Consider the following 20,407-nt stretch of genomic DNA (forward strand, 5'->3'; position numbering starts at 1 on the left):
TTTTTTAAAAATTTGGGTGCAGGCGAAAATCTGGCCGTGGCCGGTTCTTGGGAATAATTAAACGTACCCCCCCCCCCCCCCCCCCCCCAAAAAGAGGGGAGAACTTTGTGTCGACGGACGCCCTGCTGTGAATTTGATTGACACGAGATGTCTTGCTTCCTCATCTCCGAGATGTCGTCAAGTCTGTTCACTTCCAACGTTGGAGGGAGCGGGAGACATCACGGCTCTTATACATCTAAAACTCCGTTATAAAACTCCGTGTATACATCCCGGCAATTTTCTTCAACTCGCTCTTTTATCTCAAAATCTTACATCATGAGCAAAAAAAAACTCCTCTCCTGAACACTTACAACACAGGGTATTGCCTCAACCACAAGAGCCTCAACCCTCGACACGATCCTCTCATCCCACACATCGCCAAACTAAACAGTCCTCCCATAATTACTCGACGGGAAATTAGGCGACAATAATTCGCCGGCATGTCTCTTTTAGGCAGATCCGCTCCCCACAACTCCAGCCACGACCACTTACTCCAATCCCACAATCCAGCCGTGCTCCCACCCCCTCATCAAGCCACACCAATCCTCCGCTTGGGGGCTTCTCCAAAAAGATTATAGCCTAATAGCTTCTCTCTCTCTCTCTTCTCGTCTGATGTTAAGTTTCTCATTCTCAATCTCATCGTGAAAAGGGTAACATCTGGTCTCTCTCACTCACCTCTGTAATCTCAACCCTCCCCCCCCTGTATCAGTCCATCCCATCCCCAAACCATCATGACCCTCACCAACCCTCCCCCAACCCTCACCATCTCCCTCCCCCAAATCGCCCAGCTCATCGACCACTCCCTCCTCCACCCCACCCTCTCCGACGCCGACCTCCGCGCCGGCCTCCTCCTCGCCCGGTCCTCCTCCGTCGCCTCCGCCTGCGTCAAGCCCTACGCCGTGCCCCTCGCCCGCGCCCTCCTCGCCGGCTCCCCCGTCCGCGTCTGCACCGTCGTCGGCTTCCCCCACGGCTCCTCCTCCGCCTCCGTCAAAATCACAGAGGCCGCCGAGGCCGTCTCCTCGGGCGCCACCGAGATCGACATGGTCGTCAACGTCGGCAAGGCCCTCGGCGGCGACTGGGCCTACGTCGAGCACGAGGTCGAGGCCGTCAACCGCCTCGTCACCGCAAAGGGCGCCATCCTCAAGGTCATTTTCGAAAACGACTTTTTGCAAGACGACCACATCGTCCGGCTTTGTCAAATCTGCACCGACTTGGGCGTGGCTTTCGTCAAAACCAGCACGGGCTATGGCTTCGTCAAGCAGCCCAACGGGTTTTATAGCTACCGCGGCGCTACGCCCCATCACCTCAAGCTCATGAGGAAACATGCCGGCCCAAAGGTGCAGATCAAGGCCGCGGGCGGCGTCAGAACTCTGGATGAGCTCATCTATGTCGTGTCGCTGGGAGTAACGAGAATCGGTGCCAGCGCTACCGAGGCAATCCTGGAAGAGGCCAGGGCGAGAGGCATCGGTGAGGCTGAAGTTGAAGTTGAAGTCAAGGTCCCTTCAAGTCTGCAGGATGGAACATATTGATGCCCATCGGCTAGTTGTGAGCGCTGAGTTAAAGTTGACAAGTATCCGAGTAGAGAAACATAATTATCTATTAAAAAAAGAGTAAAACAGCACCGGGCGCAGCTCCGCATGATATGTATGCAAGACTTTCATATTCCTTTTAGCTTCTTCTTTTCTCTTCCCCTTTCCTGTCTCTTCTCAGCCGTCATCACAGCTGAAGAAACTCAAGAGATACCCAAAAAAGGATGGGAAAGGGCTTACAAAAAAGTGGTAAAAAGATGTCGAGATTGTTAAAAAAAAAAAAAAAAAAAAAAAAAAAGCATCGCTCAGCCAAAACATCAAGCCGCTAATAGCCTCAAGTCCTGTTCTCGATCCCCATGTATCCCTAACAAAAACAACATCATGTCCGTACACCGATCCTCTCTACTCTCCAGGCATAACAGGTATTTGTAATGTACAAACAAAAGATACGCTCTCGTTAAAAATAAAGATATGGGGTGGTCGTGTAATAAAAAAAAGTTTTAAATAAAATGCTCACGGCGCCCAGCTCGACGCCATTGTTATTCGAAATTCCATTTTTCGCTTCATCGCCTCCCTTCTTCTTTCTTCGCAGACCCAAATACTTTTTTTTACTCGGTATCTTGGTTTGCGCGCCTCACCTTCTCTCTCAAATCTCTGTTTTCAGTTTCCAAGCCGCCGAGTCGCTGCCTTGCCGCCTGCCTGTCCTGGTTGCGCCCTTCTCGCTCCATCTTCAGCTTGTACTCCATATCCCGGAGCCTGAGTAGCCAGCGATTGTCGTTGTTGCTAACCGACCCGTCGGGATTTGTCGCATCCATGAGGCCGAGCCCAGCCCTTGACGACGATACTGGAATGCCAGAAGCGGACGGAGCACGCACGGCAGATGAAGCCCTGCTCTTGGAAGGACGGTCGCCAGCTCCACGGGGACCCGACGGCGAACCGGCACTGGCCTCGGAACCTCCTCCGGGAATCTGGTGAGCCGCGCGAGCACGAACATCATTAGCAGTTCTCAGCGTGGCATTTTCCACTTTCAGCTGGCGATATGCCTCTTCAAGGCGTAGCATCCGGTTCGAGGCCTCGTGAGAGCCCAGAGACCCGGTGGCAACGGAGTTGCGGACCATGGTCTCTAACCGATCAAGCTTCTTGATTCGCACATCCAGGTTGTTCTCAAGAGCCTGGTACTCGCGATAGAGATCCTTCTCGACCGACTTGATCTTTGTCTGCAGCGCCGCGAACATGCCCTCAATGGTCTTAACAGCGGACAAGAGATTCTTGGTAAATCCCGGCAGGCGACTCGCGATGACCTCGAGCGTCGGCACAACTTGTCGGTCCACGAGTGTGTTGTTGTTGGCCCACTCTCGGCCGCAGAGCGTGCTCAGCTTGTGCCACAGAAGAAGTAGCAGCTCGTTCCTCTCCAGCAGCTGCTCGCGGGCAGTCTGCTCCAGCACGGCAAGCTTCCGGCGATCCTGGCCTCTCGTAGCTTCCAGTTCGCTAATGCGGACATCTTGCGTGCTGGCCGTTCGAGTGAGATGCTGGTGCGTCTTCTGGAACGATTCGAATTGAGACTTGGTGTTGCGGTGGGCAACCCGCTCCTTTTCAAGTAGCTCGGTGATTTTGCGAGTTTCCAGGGCGTGCGACTCCAATAGTGAATCGCGCTGCTTAATGATTCGGTCCTTCTCGACCAATGCCGCCTTAGACGTGTCAAGTTCACGAACAGTGTTCTCAAGCTCACGCTGCATCCGTGCAATAGACTGCAGAAGTAGCTTCACGTTAGTACAAGAACAAAATAGAAGAGAGAGAGAAGTGGCATCTTTGTACCTTTAGCAACGAAGAGCGGGTGCCGTTCAGGTCACCCAAAGCTTCCCTCAAGTTATTCTCCAGCTCCAGCAACCTCTCTTTCCACTCGGTCGCCTCAACCTCGCGAGATGACAAGCTTTTACGCAGCCGCTTGACCTCATCCTTGGCGCTGGCATTCTCTCGCTGAAGGTTGGCAAATATCTGCTGGACATCGGCATCCTTCTTGGTGGTGACGTCCTCCCATTGGGCGCGCTCCTCTTGCATCCGGTTATCCAGCTCCTTGACTCGCTCCTTTTCATCCTCCAAGCTTCTCTCCACGTTAGAAAGGGCGGCCTCTAGATCACCGATGCGAATCTTGTCCGCCTCCTGCTCTTCCCGAAGGAACGAAATCTCGCCCTGGGATGACTCCTGTTGGACGGAAAGGCGTTGGTTCTTTTCGTTGGATTCCAGTAGCTTCTGCTCCAACTCCTCCAGCTCCTTGTTGGAAGATTCTTGCTCCTGCTCCAGGTGTTGGATGCGGTGTGTCTGGTTAGCCTGTTCCTCTTCAAGCTGCTGAATGTGCTGGAGCTTGTGCTCCTGCTCGTCTTCGAGGCCAAGAAGGGCTTCGCTCATCTGTCGCATCTCCTTCTGCAAGCTCTCAAAGTTTTCAGATCTGTCGCTCAGATCAGCCTGCAGCCGCTGAACTTCCGCCTCCAGCGCGTCAATCTCCGCCTGAGCCTCACTACGAAGGTCCTCAAAGTTGGCCTCCATTTCACCATGCTCTCTCAATGCTTCGTCGCGCTCTGACTGCAGGGCTATCAGGTCGTTGGTTGCGTTGTCGAGTTCTTCCTGCATACTCATGAGGGCCTCGTCCGCCTCACGCTTCTGGTTAATAGCAAGCTCAAAGTCGGCCATGCAGCTCTCCAATTCCCGCTGCAGGTCCTGGTTCTGCAGCTTCACCTCGCTGACCTTGTCGCGCAGCTCGGCCATTTTATTTTCCATTTCCTCGCGCTCCGCCTCGTCCTCCGCCGTCAGCTGCCTGGTCCGAACACTATTTCTCGAGCTCGGTCTGTCAAGGGCGCCTGCGCGAGATGCAGACCGCTCCAAGAGGCTGTCGATAGTGGAGGGAGCAGGACCGCCACGTCGCTGAGCCATCTTGAGATCCTCAATTTCCTGGTACAGGCGTTCCTTTTCGCGATTTCTAGAAGTCAGCATGGAGGTCTGAGCCCCAACCTCACGGCGAAGTTCAGCATTCTCGTGGCGCAGCTGCTCGCTCTCCCGCCGCAGTTCGTCGACCAAGGTACTGGCCGCACTGAAGTTGGCGTGGGAGCCATCGGCATCGCCAGACACGCTGGACATGGGTCTGCCCGGTGAAGCACCTCGGTCTCGCGGTTTCTTGGTAATATTGTAAATGTTGGTCGTGTGATGCAGCATGCCCGAACCAGCGCCAGACATCTCCTTCTTGAGCCGGAAAACTTCATCTCGCAGTTTCCTGTTGTCCTCATCCGACTGCTCTCTGCGCGCAGTCTCCTGTTCCAGCAAGTCCTTCCAGACGTCTGCTTCCTCCTGGCGGCCGAAAGCGTCTCCTCCAGACCGCTCGCCGAGCGTCTTGACAATATCCGACAGTTTCTTCTTCTCCGACTCCCTATCCTGAGTCTCGCTCCGGAGTCTTTCAATCTCAGTGGCGTACGTTTCGACGCGTTCTCGTAAGAACATGAGCTCCTCTTCCCGTTCTTGAGCCTCCTCGTTGTACATCTTGGCGGTTTGGTCCGTCGAAGAGGCACCGCTGCGGGCAGTGCTCGGTCTCTCTTCATCTTCCTTCTCCTTCTTTTCTAATTCCTTGACTCGTTTCCGCAAAATCTTGTTGTCTCGCGTCGTTATGGCGAGATTCGTTCTCAGCTCAACGTTCTCGGATATCATCTCCTTAAGACCTTCTTCCGACAAGGTGTCGAGCCTTTTGCTCAAGAACATGACTTTGAGTTTCAGGTCAAAATTTTCTTTAGAGAGTCTCTCAATGGTACTGCTCTGCTCCTTTAGCGTCCAGGTCTTGCCGGCACCTTTGCCCGTGACCTTGGAGCTGTTGATCGCGGTGGCGGTAGAGCCAGACAGTCGTGGGGTTTGTAGGCCATTTTGAAATTTGAACTCTTTCGCAACCGAATCCGGGACGTGGACGTTCTTAACGTGCTGGGCTATGACGGTATCCGTAGGAGCTGTGCTCATGCTATCTTTGGCCTTTGGTGTCACCATCTTGTAGTTGCTCTCTCTTCCTCGGGTAGGAGTGTCAACCTCGGCCAGCGGTTCCAGCTGGCGCGTATTGTCGCCAAACTCATCAGTACCGAGACCAGAGGTCATGCTGCCCATGCTTATAGTTCGCAACAAATTGGAGGGAGATCGCGACATGCCCGTATTCGGTACCGCTCCGCCGGAATGCAGCGCATAGTCGAGCCCCAACCCTACAGTGCCCACAGTGGCATCGCTGTCTTCCTGCGATTCGGGATTGGTCACGAAGGACGAGGTCGAGGATCGCTGGCTGCTGAAGCGGCCACTGCGTACATACTTGGGGCGCTTGTTGCGCAGGGCAAGCCCGGCAGGGCCACCCGGAAAGGAGGAAGCATCATGGCCCTCGGTGCTAAACACAAGGGAATCGTCCTGTCCGAATCTGTCGTTCTCTTGTTGTGGGACCTTGGGAGTGTTCTGTTTGCTCGTGCTACGAGAGATGGAACGAGCAGCCGCCGCTGCTGCAGGCGAGGAGTCAAACCTCTCTAGACTTGACGTGGTGTTGCTCGCTCTGGTCAAATCATCTTCAGACTCCGGATTGAACTCAAACTCCTGTGTATACTCAGGTCTCGATTTGTAGCTCGACTCGTATCTCGACTGGGGCTTGGACTGCGACGACCCGGGCCGGGCAGAGCTCCTGGAAGGCTGCGCAGACCGTTTGGCGGGCGAGTCGAAGACAAAGCTGTCATCGGCGGTCGCCCCAGCACCCGCAGAGCCGGTAGGGATTGGCGACAACGACGGGAGAAAGCTCGATTCCATATCCGTAAGATGTTCTCTGACTGCGTCCTCCGAAATGGTGCCGTCCGGGTTCAACGTCGGCTCCAAAGCGGTCGTCTCGAAATAGCTGAGGTCTCCTTGGCCCGCAGGCGAACCCCCGCCAGCTTTGGGCCGAGAGGAAGCTTGCGCCGACGCTGGGGAGAGTTTACTGCTCGGATTAGGGGGGATCGTAGCATGCTTGGGAGGCGCCGGCGCATTCTCCTGCTGGTCGGATCGCGAGCGCGCGCTCATCGTCGTCGGGTCTGCTGTCTGGCCATTGTCGGTTGGGACGCGCCGGGAGGTGGAGGGGAGCGATTCAGGCTCCTGGGCGGTGTTCTCATCCACGCCAGCCATGGTGCATCTTGCGGCTTTGGTTCTGTCTCGGCCAGGGCTTGGGAGAGTCGCGAGGGAGGCGAGATGCTAGCAGAAGAACTAGCAAACAACAACGTGGTGAGCAGGAGGCGAGCGAGTAGGGAGAACGGCCAAGTTTGCCAGCTTGATGCGAGCTCAACTCAAATGCATCCAACGGCCTGATCAAGCAGAAAAGGTCCCCAAGGGCAAGATGGCCTGCAGCTCCAGTGCTTGCACGCGCTAAGGCCGCGGGAACCAGTGGAATTCTAGAGCGAATTAGGGGGCTGTCAGGGGGGGCCCCGCATGGCTTTAAACAGGCGGTAAGTCATCCATCAAATCTAAAAGGCAAATTCATCATATTTGAATGCTGGTTTCTGTCACTTTTAGACTTGGGGTTGGCATCAAATTTCCTCATGATAGTTGAGCAGAATGCGTCGCCGATTGCCCTCATCACAGTGGTTCAGTATTTTCAGGCGGAAAAAAAAATGGTATTATCAAAATGGCGGGAGGGAGAAGAGAACAATGAGAGAATAAGAAAACAAAAATAAACGTTCATGCCAGTTAAAAGCCATGCTGGATTGGTAGTGCAACATAATTCCCCCAAGTCCTGCCACTCTCTTAACCAGGTATCAATTTTCAAATCGCCTGTCGTCCGCCAATTTTCGTTACAAACGGACCTTCACCGTAATTTACTTGCCGATATGGAGAAGCGTAAAACGACTTCCACGCCAAACGCCGCAGGCCTATCCAAGTCCCAAACTGTTCCAACTCATGCATCGTCACACTCGATTATTGCGAGAAAAAGGTAAATGAAAGAAAATCAAAAGATGGGGGGAGGAGAAGAGGGGAGGGCGGAGAAGAAAGAAGAAGAAAGAAAAGAGTCATTACCACCACCAGTTCCATGTCTTCTCCAGTGACGGGTTCTTCAGGACATCGTCCACCCATCCCAGACTATCTCTCTTATCGTCGAGCAATCGAGCATATTCATACAGCAGCCGCAACACATAGATCTGCATGTCTTCTTTGCGCAGCACCAGATCGGCCCACTCCTTGCCCTCGGTGGCTATCTTCTCTGCCACGTGGTCGTGGCTGTTGCGTCCCCCGTACCCGAGGAAGTACTCCATGATGCCGTAGTAATCGATGAAGCGGCTGTCCATGGGAACAAAGTGCTTCCATGCAACCAGGCGGCTATCGTGCCACTCATGCCAGACAGTAGCCTTGATAGGGAGGGAGGTGGATCGCAGGAAGCCAAGGTAACGGCCAGAGAAAGAGTTTCCATCAATGTCTGGGATGTACTTGGAATCGAATTGTTCCGCCATCTTCATTCCTTTAGTTGGCTTGAAATAGTGGCTCGTGTAGTTGCACTTTCCGTTTTGCGGGGGCGTGCAGCTGAGGTCCGTGAAGCTGATGTTGGCCCATTGATCGATCCACTCGCCCAGCTTGCCATCTTTCTGTGCCTGTAGGTTGTATTCCTCGCCCGGCAATGCAAAGTTATCTGCCTTTTCTCCATGCTCCACTCGCGAAACTGTGGTGCCATTGTTCATGGCGACAAATCTATGGCGCTGGAACCCTCGCCAATTGTGTACGGTATTCTGACCTCCGGTCGCGACACCGCGCCAGATGGCCTTGTTCTCCTTGTCCTCCCAGGAAACGCCGTGGTTGTCTCCACCAGTGAAGCGCTCCTCCTCGTTCCAATACATGGGTGCAGGTAGTAAAATCTCGTTGTTGACTCCCAATTTAGAGCCACCAAACATGGGGAACAAGACCTTGGAGGCAGAAGTAGAGATCGGCTCGATAAAGATACCCTCCAAGGCTTGCAGGTCCGGCTGATGGCAAATTTCGGTGGACATTGAAAAGTTGGAGACGAAGCCCTTGTACATGTGGGGTTCGGCATATGACGAGTTAATGGCGGGCGTTTTATCTGCGGTTTTGATGAGATCTTCCACTCGAGCCAGGCTGTCAGGGGGGCAGCCGCGTCGAGCAATGGCCCAGTAAGGCTCTGCATTGAGGAGAGATGTCAATAAATCCATCGAGTAAAAGCAGAGAGGGGGGAGGGAAACCATGTATCAGTCACAGAATCCCAAGAAAACAACCTACTTGTTTTTTCCCAGTTCTTGGCGCGCGTTTTGACTTCGACGTCGCCGGTACCTGGGCGAGGCAGCTTTTGAAACTCGCTGATGACGTTCTTGGACTTGGGCATCTTGATCGTCTTGGATGCGTTCTTCATGTAACCGGCCATGTCCTCCCACGGAACAACCAGCCTGGGCTCGTCCATGGCGTTGAGTGCAATGTCCATATCTGGCAGCAAGTGGTCGATTGTCTTAATCATTTTGAGCCAAATCTTGGTCCAGAAGAAGTCGCTTCGCGCAGTGGCGTTGCCGTCACGGATGTTGATTGTCATTTCAAAATCCCACGCCTCTTTGCGGATGACAGCCGGGTCAAGACCCCAGAAGGGCTGGAGGTCCTGGTAGATGCGGTCGAAGAAATCCTCAACAATGACCGCATTCTTGGAGCGAGCAAACTCGAACCACTTGTCGAAGCCGGGGGGAGGGTGGCGGCCACGGCGCTTGCGATAGGCCTGGGCAGCCTCTTCCACCGTCTTGGATTCCTTCGAAGTCAGCTCGGCAAACGTCATCTGGGCATCGTATACGAGCTTGTCAATGGGGTGGCCGCCGGCGGTGGGCGGAGGGCCGAGCGGAGGAAGAGATTTGTGGATGGGCTCCTGGTTAGCAGAGTCTGGCTTGGCGGTTCCCTGGGACGCTGGCGCCGTCGCGATGGGTGCCTTTGCGCCTCCTGGGACGACAGGAGCCTCGTTGCCGGCGGGATTTGAATTGGGGGGTTGCAATGGTTTGCCTGGCGCGGCCTGGCCTATTGGTAAAGGTTGCGGTATGCGGGAGATGTCTGATGAGCTGTGGCTGAAGGTGTACAAGGCCAGCAGCAGAATGGCCGCCAAGACGCCGTACCGCACAAGGCCGGACGACCGCCGCATCGGAAAGCCGGGCGACAGCATCTTCATGATGGGCGTCTGGCTGGGAGAGGATGCGATGCTCTACTAGTACTTTTTCGTAACGTTATGAAGAATCCTCAAGGCAGAGACGCGGCGTCGGAGGATCGCTAGGAGATGAAATGAAGGTTTGGCCGCGCGTGCTTGCGCTGCTGCGGCTGGCGCTGGGCCTAAAGCTGGATGACGGAGGGGCAGAATATCCAAGAGTAAAAATGGACGTCTCAACGCATCCGGGCGTGCCAAGAAGCGCGCAAGACCAGGAGGCTGCTTCGAGAGATTGATAACGAGCGACTGGTCCTGAACTCTGGACTGGACTGGACTCTGTCTCCGGTCAACAGGGAGAGAGGACTGGAGAAGAGAAGGTCGAAGTTTCGAGTCGAGTCGAGTCAAGTCAAGCCTAGGGCACAGGCACAGCACGGCAAGGCAAGGCAAGGCAAGGCAAGGCGTTTGGCGGGTTCGGGTTCGGTTCGGGGGCGCGCTGGAGTCGCTACAGCCGCCGCATCATCATCCAACCTGCAGGATCAGCCCAAGACAGCGAAGAGATTGAAGAGGCAGAAGTCTAATTTCGCAGAGATGCCCGGAGACGGGCAAATTACGCTGGGCAGACGCTTGCGGCAAGATTGGCCACATCGCCCATTGATTCGCCAAACCCGCTCTGTGCCATTTCGCAGCGAGCTAAAGCCGGTGCCAAGGCGACCCATAGCGCTCTCTGTAACCCCTGACATGATTACGCTCGCTAGTGGTTGCGCTGGGCCTTTGGGGTGGCACCAGCGTCTTCAGCGCCATTGGATTAGGGCGATTCAAACCTCGAGGCGCGATAAGGCTGCCCTGCCCGCAAATAGCCTAACCGAGCGCCGCTGCTAATGAAACACGGGCGATTGATTTGATCAATGGATCACTGTTTTCGATCAAATCGATTGATGGGCATGCACTGCACTGCACCTCCGTAATAGGTACATCAATATGTACCGTACTGTAAGCATTCAAAGGTTGACTTTGATCCATGTCAGCCGCAAATATCCATTCGATAATACCTCCATGTACTGCAGCTACTGCTAGCGGTAGAGAATCAATACCTTAGTAGCACAGCATGGACAAGAGAATAATACAGTGCAAGTACCAGAGCAACTCATGTGCCTGCAGGACAAGCTAATACCGGAACTCTCTCCCTTGCTTCAAACCCTCGCTCCCGTCCAGCAGCATGCATGTCTCTGTTTCTCATCACACCAGAACTGCTTCCCGACCAAATCAAATCAATTCTTCTTCTTTTTTTCTTTCGTTGACCTGCGGGCTAGTAAAGAAGCCATGGAGAAGAAGAGTTGAGGGCTTCTGAAAATGACCCGAATCAGAACCACGCATCCATCCCATCCCATCCCATCCTTCCACCTTGACAGTCCTGCTGCGAATCCTGTACACGTACAGCACTCGCTAATGAGCTGACGATCCCTCCTCCTCTTCTGCTGCTCCGTAGCCCCAGCTCAATTATTCTCAGCTCCACTCTGCGTGGCCCCGGCCGTTGTCGCGACATGCTTGCACTTGCACCATACCTGTACCATCCATTGCAAAAGAAAATCCTCGAGAAATTTTAGCGGGTTGTGCGGCGAGCACGCAACCTCCAATGACATGGGCCAGGACTGCAAAGACTGGACCACAACCACGCAGGCGAGAAGGGCAAAAAACGCCTCCAATAAGCAGTCGGAACCACACACTCAATCGCGTCCGTCCATCCGTGCCGTTACGAGTCCAGGTCCTGGATCACTCATACGAAACTCGTACAGCACTGCACTTGTGCCCCCGCCTGGTACGAGGATGAGTACATAGGGCAGACGGAAAGTTTTCTGGCTTCATGTTACCTCGCGTTGCTCTCTCCCGATTGCCGCCATCCGCTAAGCTCCAGGCCATGTTTTTCCTTGCAAGGAGCTCCTTGTACGAGTATCCGTGTGCGATACCATCGCCAGCGGTGATTCGCACTCGTACTATTTCATTCCCCACCCTTTCGCCCCATGTATTCCAGGTTTTTTTTTTCCCTCTCTCTCTCTCTTCTCGCAATGGGGACACTTGCCGTAAGCCCAGTTCGTGGGTTTTTCCTCAACCAGCAACCGGCATGCACAAGTCAACCAACCTACGTCAAGTGACGTCCCTTTAGCGACCAGCTTCCGCCAACCACGGAGATGCCCACACTTTGGCCATGTGTTTTCCCCAGGTCTGTGAGGTGGCGCAGCACCTCTTCTCAAGATAAGAAAGGAATAAGCTCTCTGCAAGACAGATCCGACGCTACTTTCGTTACACAAGCCCTGACTTGACTGCCCGGCTGCTGGTAGCGTGTAGTACTGCCGAGTGGGTTATGTAGCATTCGAGAGGGTCACGGTTGCGGCGCTTGATTGGGATGCCGGGTGCCTAAAGAGGGACGGGCTCGAGCTATTGATTGAAGGATTTCAATTACATGTGCTTAGTCCCAGCGGTCTCCGATAGAGGGCCCATGTAATTTCGCCTTGTCGACGCTGTCATGTGCGTTTTTCCGATTGGCGACGGGTCCTGCTATGAGGTCAGGATCGTCGGGGGCTGCTACTCTGGAAAGCCAAACAGATGCTCTCTGTGACACTCCAGGTACGACTTCACATGCCATCGCTCAAAGTTCTCTTCGTTGGCCTACAGCGAGAAGCGATGGCTCAGCATCACCAATGTGTTGCGTTATCACTCTTGGACAACGTATTAATAGTACATACCTACTTAGTAGGATAGAGACGTGCGTTTATCTATCTAAATAAACATCCAATTGATCACGACAGCTATTGAGATGCATATAAGCCACGTAGGTTCACGGCCAACTTACGTGCTAGGATAGGTAATCATCAAAAAGCAACAGCACATGGAATCCCGAGACCAATACGAGCGGCGCTACTCCGCACTACTCCGCATCAGCAGCAATTGATTTTGATGATTTTTTTAATAATATGCCCGAATCTCTCTTATAAGCACCCCTCGAAGACAATTAACCAGTACTCAACACTTATGGACAGGCCGTTTTCTCGGTTTCCCATTACCCTACAGCTTGAGGTATTTTTTATTTGCCTCACCTGTAATCAACGCTGGAGTCTAGGTCGTAAAGTCATGATGTGATGATTCGATCATCAGGAGTTCCATTCCGATTGAAGATCAGACCCGCCCTTGGCTGTCACCAAGGCTTTCAATTTATTCACCACCATGTGTTTGAGGTTCATATTGAATATGAAATTGGGACTGTAAATGTAAAGTCCGGCTGCTAACTTGCGCTCGAATTATAACGGTATCACGCTAACCTTTTATGGACATTCCGCATTGCCATACCCAGCGACCTCGTCTTACACAGGAATAGCTGTGACCATCTTGTGATACGTGCCAAAGGTCATCAAGGTGCCTTCAGCCAGTCGACAGTTGGCTCATGGCTTCATTTGTGCAAAGGGCATTTGGCCACTCCTGCCCCCTTATCACCTCATCTTCTTCCATCATGACAATATACGAGTATCCGCTTCTCTTCTGACCTGCGCGCTTGTCTATTTTACTCATCGCTCCTTGAAACTCCACGATGACACCCGCCCGCAATAGCAATGTCCAGTTGCTAGCAGTACTTGTCGATTGGGATGACGAGGAAGAGGGGGAATACCGCTTCCTGGTCGACGGCAAGGACACAAAATATGTTACCGTCGACCTTGGTGTATTACCAAAAGACAATCGGACCTTTGGCCCGGTATTAATTCCGCTACTACCACCATTTCCTCCTGGTGATTGGAACGAGGGCCACGTCTCCAAGGATCCTCTGAGTGGGCAGCCAGTCTTCTCCCGTTACACGCGCAGCGACTTGCCTGAAATTTCAAATACCTGGCACCACATGCGCATCGATCATCTAGAGTTCAAGCAGCTCTGTCAACTACGACAGAACATTCACGTGGTTACGCATTCGCTTTTTGGCCAACCCCTGGTTGTCAAGTTTGCCGAGTTTCCTTGGCAAATGCCCTACTTCGAGGCCGAAACAACAGCGTATGAATGGCTTGATAGCCATGGAATCGGTCCAAAATTCATCGCTCATTTGACCGAGGCTGGGAGGGTCTTTGGCTTCGTTACGGAGTACATTGACGGCGCAAGATTCGCTGACATCGGAGACCTGGCGGCCTGCCAAGAAATCCTCTCTCGGCTACACTCTCTAGGTATCAAGCATGGCGACATTAATAAGTATAATATTCTTATCCGAGAAGGAAAAGCTATGCTAGTTGATTTCGAGGTCTCGCAGAGGTGCAATGAGAAGCAAGAGCTCGAAGCAGAGTATGAGCAACTCGAGGCTTCACTGAGCGACACTTCACAGAGAGGCGTCCCGTATATGGATATGGGGGACGTTCAACAAGCACTTCAGCAGTAACCTATTACGGACAAGTTCCCAGACATCATTATCTACCTAAGCACTAGCGGCATCCAATGAAATTTGTTCACCGGATGGGGGCCCCTCGGTGAGCCGCATTGGTTCCCACTTGGAGCGCCAAGTTTCTCACAGACTTTGCTCATCAACCATCCAATCTACAAGGTAGTCTTGATAGCTTGACGGACATTTGGCGGATCAGTTCCTCGTGTAGTTGTGTGATCTAATAAACGCGATAATATGACCAATGTTAAGCTTTTATTGGGGTTTTATAGAAGTTTTAGTTAGTAACCGAAATTCCACGTACAACGAAAGACATGACAGACTGCAGCGATTTGCACATACCACCTGCAACCCATAGCCAATAATATAGGACAGCCTCGAGTTCAACTTTCCAATTGGTATCAACTAACCGGAATCAGCACTCTGCCACAGCAAAGCCACAGCAAAGTCCGGTTGGCTGCATGTCTGTCAAGCTACCTACCTGATACATGTTGCTTGATGAGACGTCTTAATGAAAATATCCTCCTTGACGCGCGAAATCGGAGGATGCGGGGTAGACACCTGAAGGTTTTTGGCAGAATCGCACCACGTGATTGGTGCGCGCATGTGTCATATAATTCTATCCGTAAGTTGACTCATTCTACCTTTGCATCAGCTCCAGATCGCCTAGCGGAAAAAAAATTGGTTCTTTAATCTTCAATTGATCAACGTTCTCTTTATACTCTTGATTCCCGGAAACGTGAGCTTCGACAATCCCTCAAGACTAGGCTTTGAGCCATTGTATCAGGGCCGAATAGTACAGTGATTTGATGCTATGTCGATTCAAAACCCCTCGTTCAAGAAGATTTTCGCGCGTGGTGCAGAAGGACAGCCGCAATCCGGGCAGCAAGGTAGCGCGACTTGCGCTCCAAATGAACGGACACGCGATGGGGTGGATTTTTCCTAATAAAGTCAAGACAAAAAATGCAGACATTCACTGAGGGTAACTGACCTGTATTTTTCTCCCAGACATCTCTATGGAGAAGACTAGGCATGGCTGTTCAAGGAAATCATGAGCTTTATCGAAAACTCCCTGGGAGTCTTGTTCAAAACCAGCCCTTGAATCTGGTTGGCAGTATTATAACCGTCTTCTGATGCCGGGATATGATAAACCATATCATTGTTGTTCTTTGATGGCTCGATAAGCTCATATTCCTCCAGAAATTCCTCAAGACGTAAAATATCGGCCCATACGAACCTCCAGTGGCTTGTTTGATATGAAGAACCAAGTATATAGGTTTCTGCACAGGTGACGCAACGGGCAATCAATGAACTAGGCCTGCTGAATGTTTCGAGAGGAATCAAGGCGCAAATTTACACCCACCCTTTACGGATACGCGCACCTCACCAGTAGCCAATGAAAATAGGTTAGTATTTACCGATATGAATTCCTGTACCCACCTCAGCCCTCGGTGAACCAACATTTTCTTGGCCGCTTACACTCATCCAGATTTCTTATACCTATTTGCCTCTCCCCGATTCCAACAACCAGCCAGCCGCCTTCGAGCTCAACCGTGCTAAAGCCAGCCCGGTTAGCTCAATCGGTAGAGCGTGAGACTCTTAAGAGCTACACGTTCTGAATGCAATCTCAAGGTTGCGGGTTCGACCCCCGCATTGGGCTTTTCCTATAACAAGCACTTGGTCGAGATATCAAGTCGGCTGGTTCTTTTTTTGCCCTTTTGGCCAAATTATATTATTTTACCTACTCACTTATTACTTGTCTTTCTTTGCCTCTATATAAAAAGCGCATTCTTTAATTTTTTATCTTGTGTGCTACTTACTAGATAGAGACTCTTTCTTATGCCTACTTTGTTCCTCCAAATACAACCTCGATTCTCCTGCCTGACAATCAGTGCTTGCATGTTGCTGAGTGAATGAAGCCTATCTGTCTTATCTGAAGTGCTGACGGAAGCTGTTAGAAACAACGGGACGACCAGATAACTACATACGGAACTTTGCTCGTTTGGTATAAAAGACATAGACTCATCTTGGATAGATCAATTCACAATCTCGAGCCACCGACGATCACTATATGGGTAGACAGTAGGAAGACGCAGATGTCTGACCGCTCCCAGCGGTGGCGGCGCTGGCACTTTCGGTGTTGTTGTATCCACCTAACCCATAACCAGTCCTCTTCAATCATATGGTATTGTTGGTGGTGCTACTTTTACCTTCAGCGATACTAAGTTTGGTAATGGTATTTTCTTGAGTTCTATTGGTGTACTTCACACTCTTCTTCATATCTTAGCTGCTTCGGGTAACAGTGCTCTATATACTGCTCCTACAGAAGTGTGCTACTATTGCTATCACTATGCCCGGCATAAAAGATTTGGCCGGTATTAGCGCTTTTATGAAACCCTTCTCGATGACCTCACTAAGCGCGGAATCTACTTCCAGTACCAGCCGCGTGTATTCAACAACTGTGATGACCATTTGGCCTACCGCCTCGGACCTACCGAGGGCTACTCTCCATTTCCCCAGTCAGGCCTTCAGCGTCTCTGACCAAGCCTGCTCGGATAACAGTGTCAACCCTGCTTGACGTGATGCTCTGGCTGTCTGTTTGGCACCAGCATTATGGGATAAAACGATTTTTCCTTCTAGAATACAAGTTCGCCAAGAATTTGTCGTCAGCGTTATGCAAACCCATGATTGAGGCTGTTACTACCGGCGATAGTGTTCATCTAAACGAAACCACCTATCAGCAGAAGAACTGGCGATAGGGGTTCCACGTTCTAATTATCGCAAGCTTCTTCAAATTAGATAGAAGTACCACCCAAGTACCCCTTTTCTCTGCCTGCTAACTACGGTTGATGGCCATCTCACAATGACTTACAGATGCTTGGATTACCTCGTGGGCGTTTCATTATACTTCTGTTACGTAAAGGAAGAATTGTATACCTTCATGCCCAATATTGTACTGATCCACTAGGCCGCGAAGATAGCTTTGTATATCTGCATCATTCAATCCCTACAGAGGGCTTTAGTCCAACTGTAAGGAAGGCAAATACTTTTTTTAGGAGCCTTAGCGACTGACTGAGCACTGATTTGCGCCGAGGGCGTTGCCTTTCGCATCTAATCTGTTACAGCTGACAGATCTAACTACAAATACACTGGTTCCAAGGTCGAGGATCTACATGCGAACAGCACTGCTAAGACATCCTCCATCGTGAGAGTTGGCGCCGTAAACTCTGCCCCCCATTTTCCTATTGCGTAAAGTCGATCCGTCATTCTTTCTTGCAATCGGAGATTCCTGTCGCCGTCTGGCAACTGGAGTATAAAGCGAGACAGCAAGATTCTTCGGGCGTCGGGTTTCAGTTTTTGATGAAAGGGTTTTCTTTCGGCGGGTATACGCGGACAGCGCCTCTCCCAACTCTCGGCCAAATGTATGCACCATGCCCATGAGTATTCTGTCAACTCGGTCTTCTCCTCCGGGAGGTAGGTATAATAATCTCGGATCAATGTCCCACTGCATCCATCCTTATTATGGAATGAAATCTTCATCTTTTTAGTAGGATACATTTCAGCTAGAATAGCCTTATCACTATCCAAGTACTATAAGTAAGTAGTTGAGTCTTTCGAGAGAAGTATACTCAACTTTCTTTCCTATGCCACACACATACAGAGCTGGAAAATACTAGAAAAGAGTAACACCCCCATCGTATAGGATGGTGCTGCCTGTACAGGTGGAAGAAAAGCTTCGCCGACCTGGTTCACTCAGATGCTGGTTGCCGTAACCCTTCAACATTCACCCGAAGCAGACACAAAGTTGCGTTTTGGCATGGCTTCTAGAAGCCAAACTGACGGGTGAGGTGAGACATTAAATTAACTGAGATACCACAACCGATGATGCCAATTGACTTGTAAGATGAAATAAGAAAGTGTAAGGATGGCGAAGGGATTTATATGATGGACCTGGCCACACAATGACATGGTAACTCTTCAACTCTTTTCAACTCTCTCAATATCCAGTCTAGATCATTATCAGTCCGTTATGACTTTCTTCGTATTTGCCGTAGCGATACAGAATCCGTTTATTTCTGCAGTCATCATCAATAATAGATGGCATCTACACAGAGGCGATAATATCCCACGCTCGTTCTTCTGCCTCAATGTGTAGTCTAACCATTTGTTTGGACCAAGGCTTCATACTCAGAATAACATGGATAGGCTTCCAACAAGCCACCAATGAGCTTAGCCCATGTGCTTAATAAGCGCCCGGTTAGCTCAATCGGTAGAGCGTGAGACTCTTAGCAGCACACGTTCTGATGCAATCTCAAGGTTGCGGGTTCGACCCCCGCATTGGGCTTTTCCTATAACAAGCACATGGGCGAGATATCGAGGTATTTTTTGGGGGCTTTTTTTTTTTATCTGTGTGTAAATGTTTTGTTGGCTTTTGGAGATTGGAGGGGCCCATTGGCGTATTACATACAGCTGGGGAAATGTGTGCTGCGTGGACAACTAACTGGTTTCTCTTCCCGAAGTTTGGATAACTTGACTTTTTTGCTCTTGGATGGGCGAAGGGAATTAATTATTATCTTGCGCCATATGAAGCAGTTGATATTGGTACATATCATAACAACCTGTGTTTCGTGTAGAATATAAGCAAGCCAAAGTGTGCACATGATTGATTATGACTCGTTGATCTCCTGATCTCTATTTGATTGTACGCTCAAGTAAAACGGCGCCTGTTATGGCAGGGCATTCCAACTACAACTTTGTCCCATCAATTGGGCAGTTTGGTGTAGCCAATTCAAACGCCTTTCTTTACAATATTAGGGAGCAACTTGAATACTTATCATGTTCAAGAATTGGTAGTATCTACGTGTGTTGGAATGCCTCTACGTCTCTGCATTAAACGCCTTTTGTGCGCTGAGCTAAGCAATTTACAGGTAGTAATGCATGTGGTGTGATTCCTCTCAATGACGGCACTGCCGTGTCTTATATCAAGGCTCCGCAAAGAAGCCATCGTGTATCTCGTCGCAAAGTGCCATCCTGCGCTCAATGCGATCCTTGCCCTGGAATCTGGAGCCGTCACGGTGCAAGTATTGATCCAGAAAGCGCCGTCCGGAGTGCCGACGACGGTTTGAGATGGATCGGATCGGATCCGTTGACTCCTGCTTTAGCGGCCGTGGCCGTGGCCGGTGCCCCTGCCTGTGCGTCGGTATCGAGCGTTGAGGTATCTGGGTTAGGAATAGATGCTGCTCTTCTAGGATAGAATCGTAAATAGGATGATTTAGACTCCTTGGACGAATTGATGTGGGAGTTGCGTCCTTTTGTCTTAGTCCGTGGCTCGGAGATGGCCCAGTTGCCTACCATGCACTAGTGGTCGTATCTCCGACTCCCGCTTGCCCTCGGGGGTTATCAATGTGGCCGATTAAATGAATTTATGGCCTGGCAATTTATCGAATTTATCGAATTTAATTTTATCGAAATTGTAATATTCAGTTTCCTTGACTCATGTCTTACTGGCCGAGACAGCTATTACATAACACCAATTCGGGCGGTTGGTTGGCTGCGGAGGGGTCACTTGACCTCTCTTATCAGGTGGAGGAAGCGATAGGGAAAGGCGCAAGGCTAGATACGGCTCTTGCAGGATTGCTCCAACGTCATTCAGGGCATTAAACTGAGCGATAATGTGTTTGGATACGACAAAGGACGGGATGCACCAGCCTGATGGGGGAGTTGAATGTTGGAAGATGTACGAGTATGAATGCCTCTATGCTAGTCCTTGGCTAGGGATACCAAGGGAGATTTCCATGACAAATAGTAGAATTGGCCTGCTCCGTGAACTCGGTAATAATAACACAGACTGGTACTGTATACTCCGTAGTCTGTGTACTTATCATATCTCTCCTATTCCGGCGCTTCTTGTGAACTGCCTGTGCCGAGCGGTGAAGGTACAAGCTTCCTTGTACTCCCGCAAAGATAAGAAGAAAAAAACTCCTTGCATCAAACCTCTACAACTCGACCAACCAACTGCAACCACGGCATCGCCACAAGCATCACCAATCTGACAAGATGATAGCCCATGCCAAACCCCCGCGATACAATCGGCTCTGCGTCTCTCTCGGCATCATGTGCAAGCCCCGGCCGCTGCTGGACGTGCCCCGCGGTGGAGTCCCCGGACGCGGCGGATTGCCGACTCAAGCCTTTTATTAGCAATAATTTTCCTTGCGTGAGCAAAGCGACTTGATTATATAGAGTCTCTGTTTTCCTCTAAGTTACTAGTTCGTCCGTCTGCTCAAC

The 20,407-nt window shown here is 51.2% G+C and overlaps 4 protein-coding genes across 4 annotated transcripts; 2 read left to right on the top strand and 2 right to left on the bottom strand.

The window, feature by feature from the left end:
• Positions 1-770: 770 nt before the first annotated feature.
• On the top strand, positions 771-1,568 carry Triagg1_5771 (uncharacterized protein; the record flags this gene model as incomplete). Its single annotated transcript, XM_062900322.1, has 1 exon — positions 771-1,568. One exon carries the CDS (start codon positions 771-773, stop codon positions 1,566-1,568), a length of 798 nt encoding a protein of 265 aa, XP_062755284.1.
• A 608-nt stretch (positions 1,569-2,176) lies between these two features.
• Triagg1_5772 (uncharacterized protein) lies at positions 2,177-6,728 on the bottom strand (the record flags this gene model as incomplete). Its single annotated transcript, XM_062900323.1, has 2 exons — positions 2,177-3,316; positions 3,384-6,728. The coding sequence occupies 2 exons, from the start codon at positions 6,726-6,728 to the stop codon at positions 2,177-2,179; spliced, it is 4,485 nt and encodes a 1,494-aa protein (XP_062755285.1).
• Positions 6,729-7,609: 881 nt separating this feature from the next.
• Triagg1_5773 (CAZyme family GT90) lies at positions 7,610-9,741 on the bottom strand (the record flags this gene model as incomplete). The annotated part of the gene is made up of 2 exons (XM_062900324.1): positions 7,610-8,724; positions 8,823-9,741. The coding sequence occupies 2 exons, from the start codon at positions 9,739-9,741 to the stop codon at positions 7,610-7,612; spliced, it is 2,034 nt and encodes a 677-aa protein (XP_062755286.1).
• A 3,553-nt stretch (positions 9,742-13,294) lies between these two features.
• Triagg1_5774 (uncharacterized protein) lies at positions 13,295-14,122 on the top strand (the record flags this gene model as incomplete). Its single annotated transcript, XM_062900325.1, has 1 exon — positions 13,295-14,122. The coding sequence occupies one exon, from the start codon at positions 13,295-13,297 to the stop codon at positions 14,120-14,122; it is 828 nt and encodes a 275-aa protein (XP_062755287.1).
• Positions 14,123-20,407: the final 6,285 nt, after the last annotated feature.

The sequence above is a fragment of the Trichoderma aggressivum genome (assembly GCF_033847375.1).
Source record: "Trichoderma aggressivum f. europaeum strain CBS 100526 chromosome Unknown scaffold_021, whole genome shotgun sequence".
In the NCBI taxonomy this organism is placed as follows: domain Eukaryota; kingdom Fungi; phylum Ascomycota; class Sordariomycetes; order Hypocreales; family Hypocreaceae; genus Trichoderma; species Trichoderma aggressivum.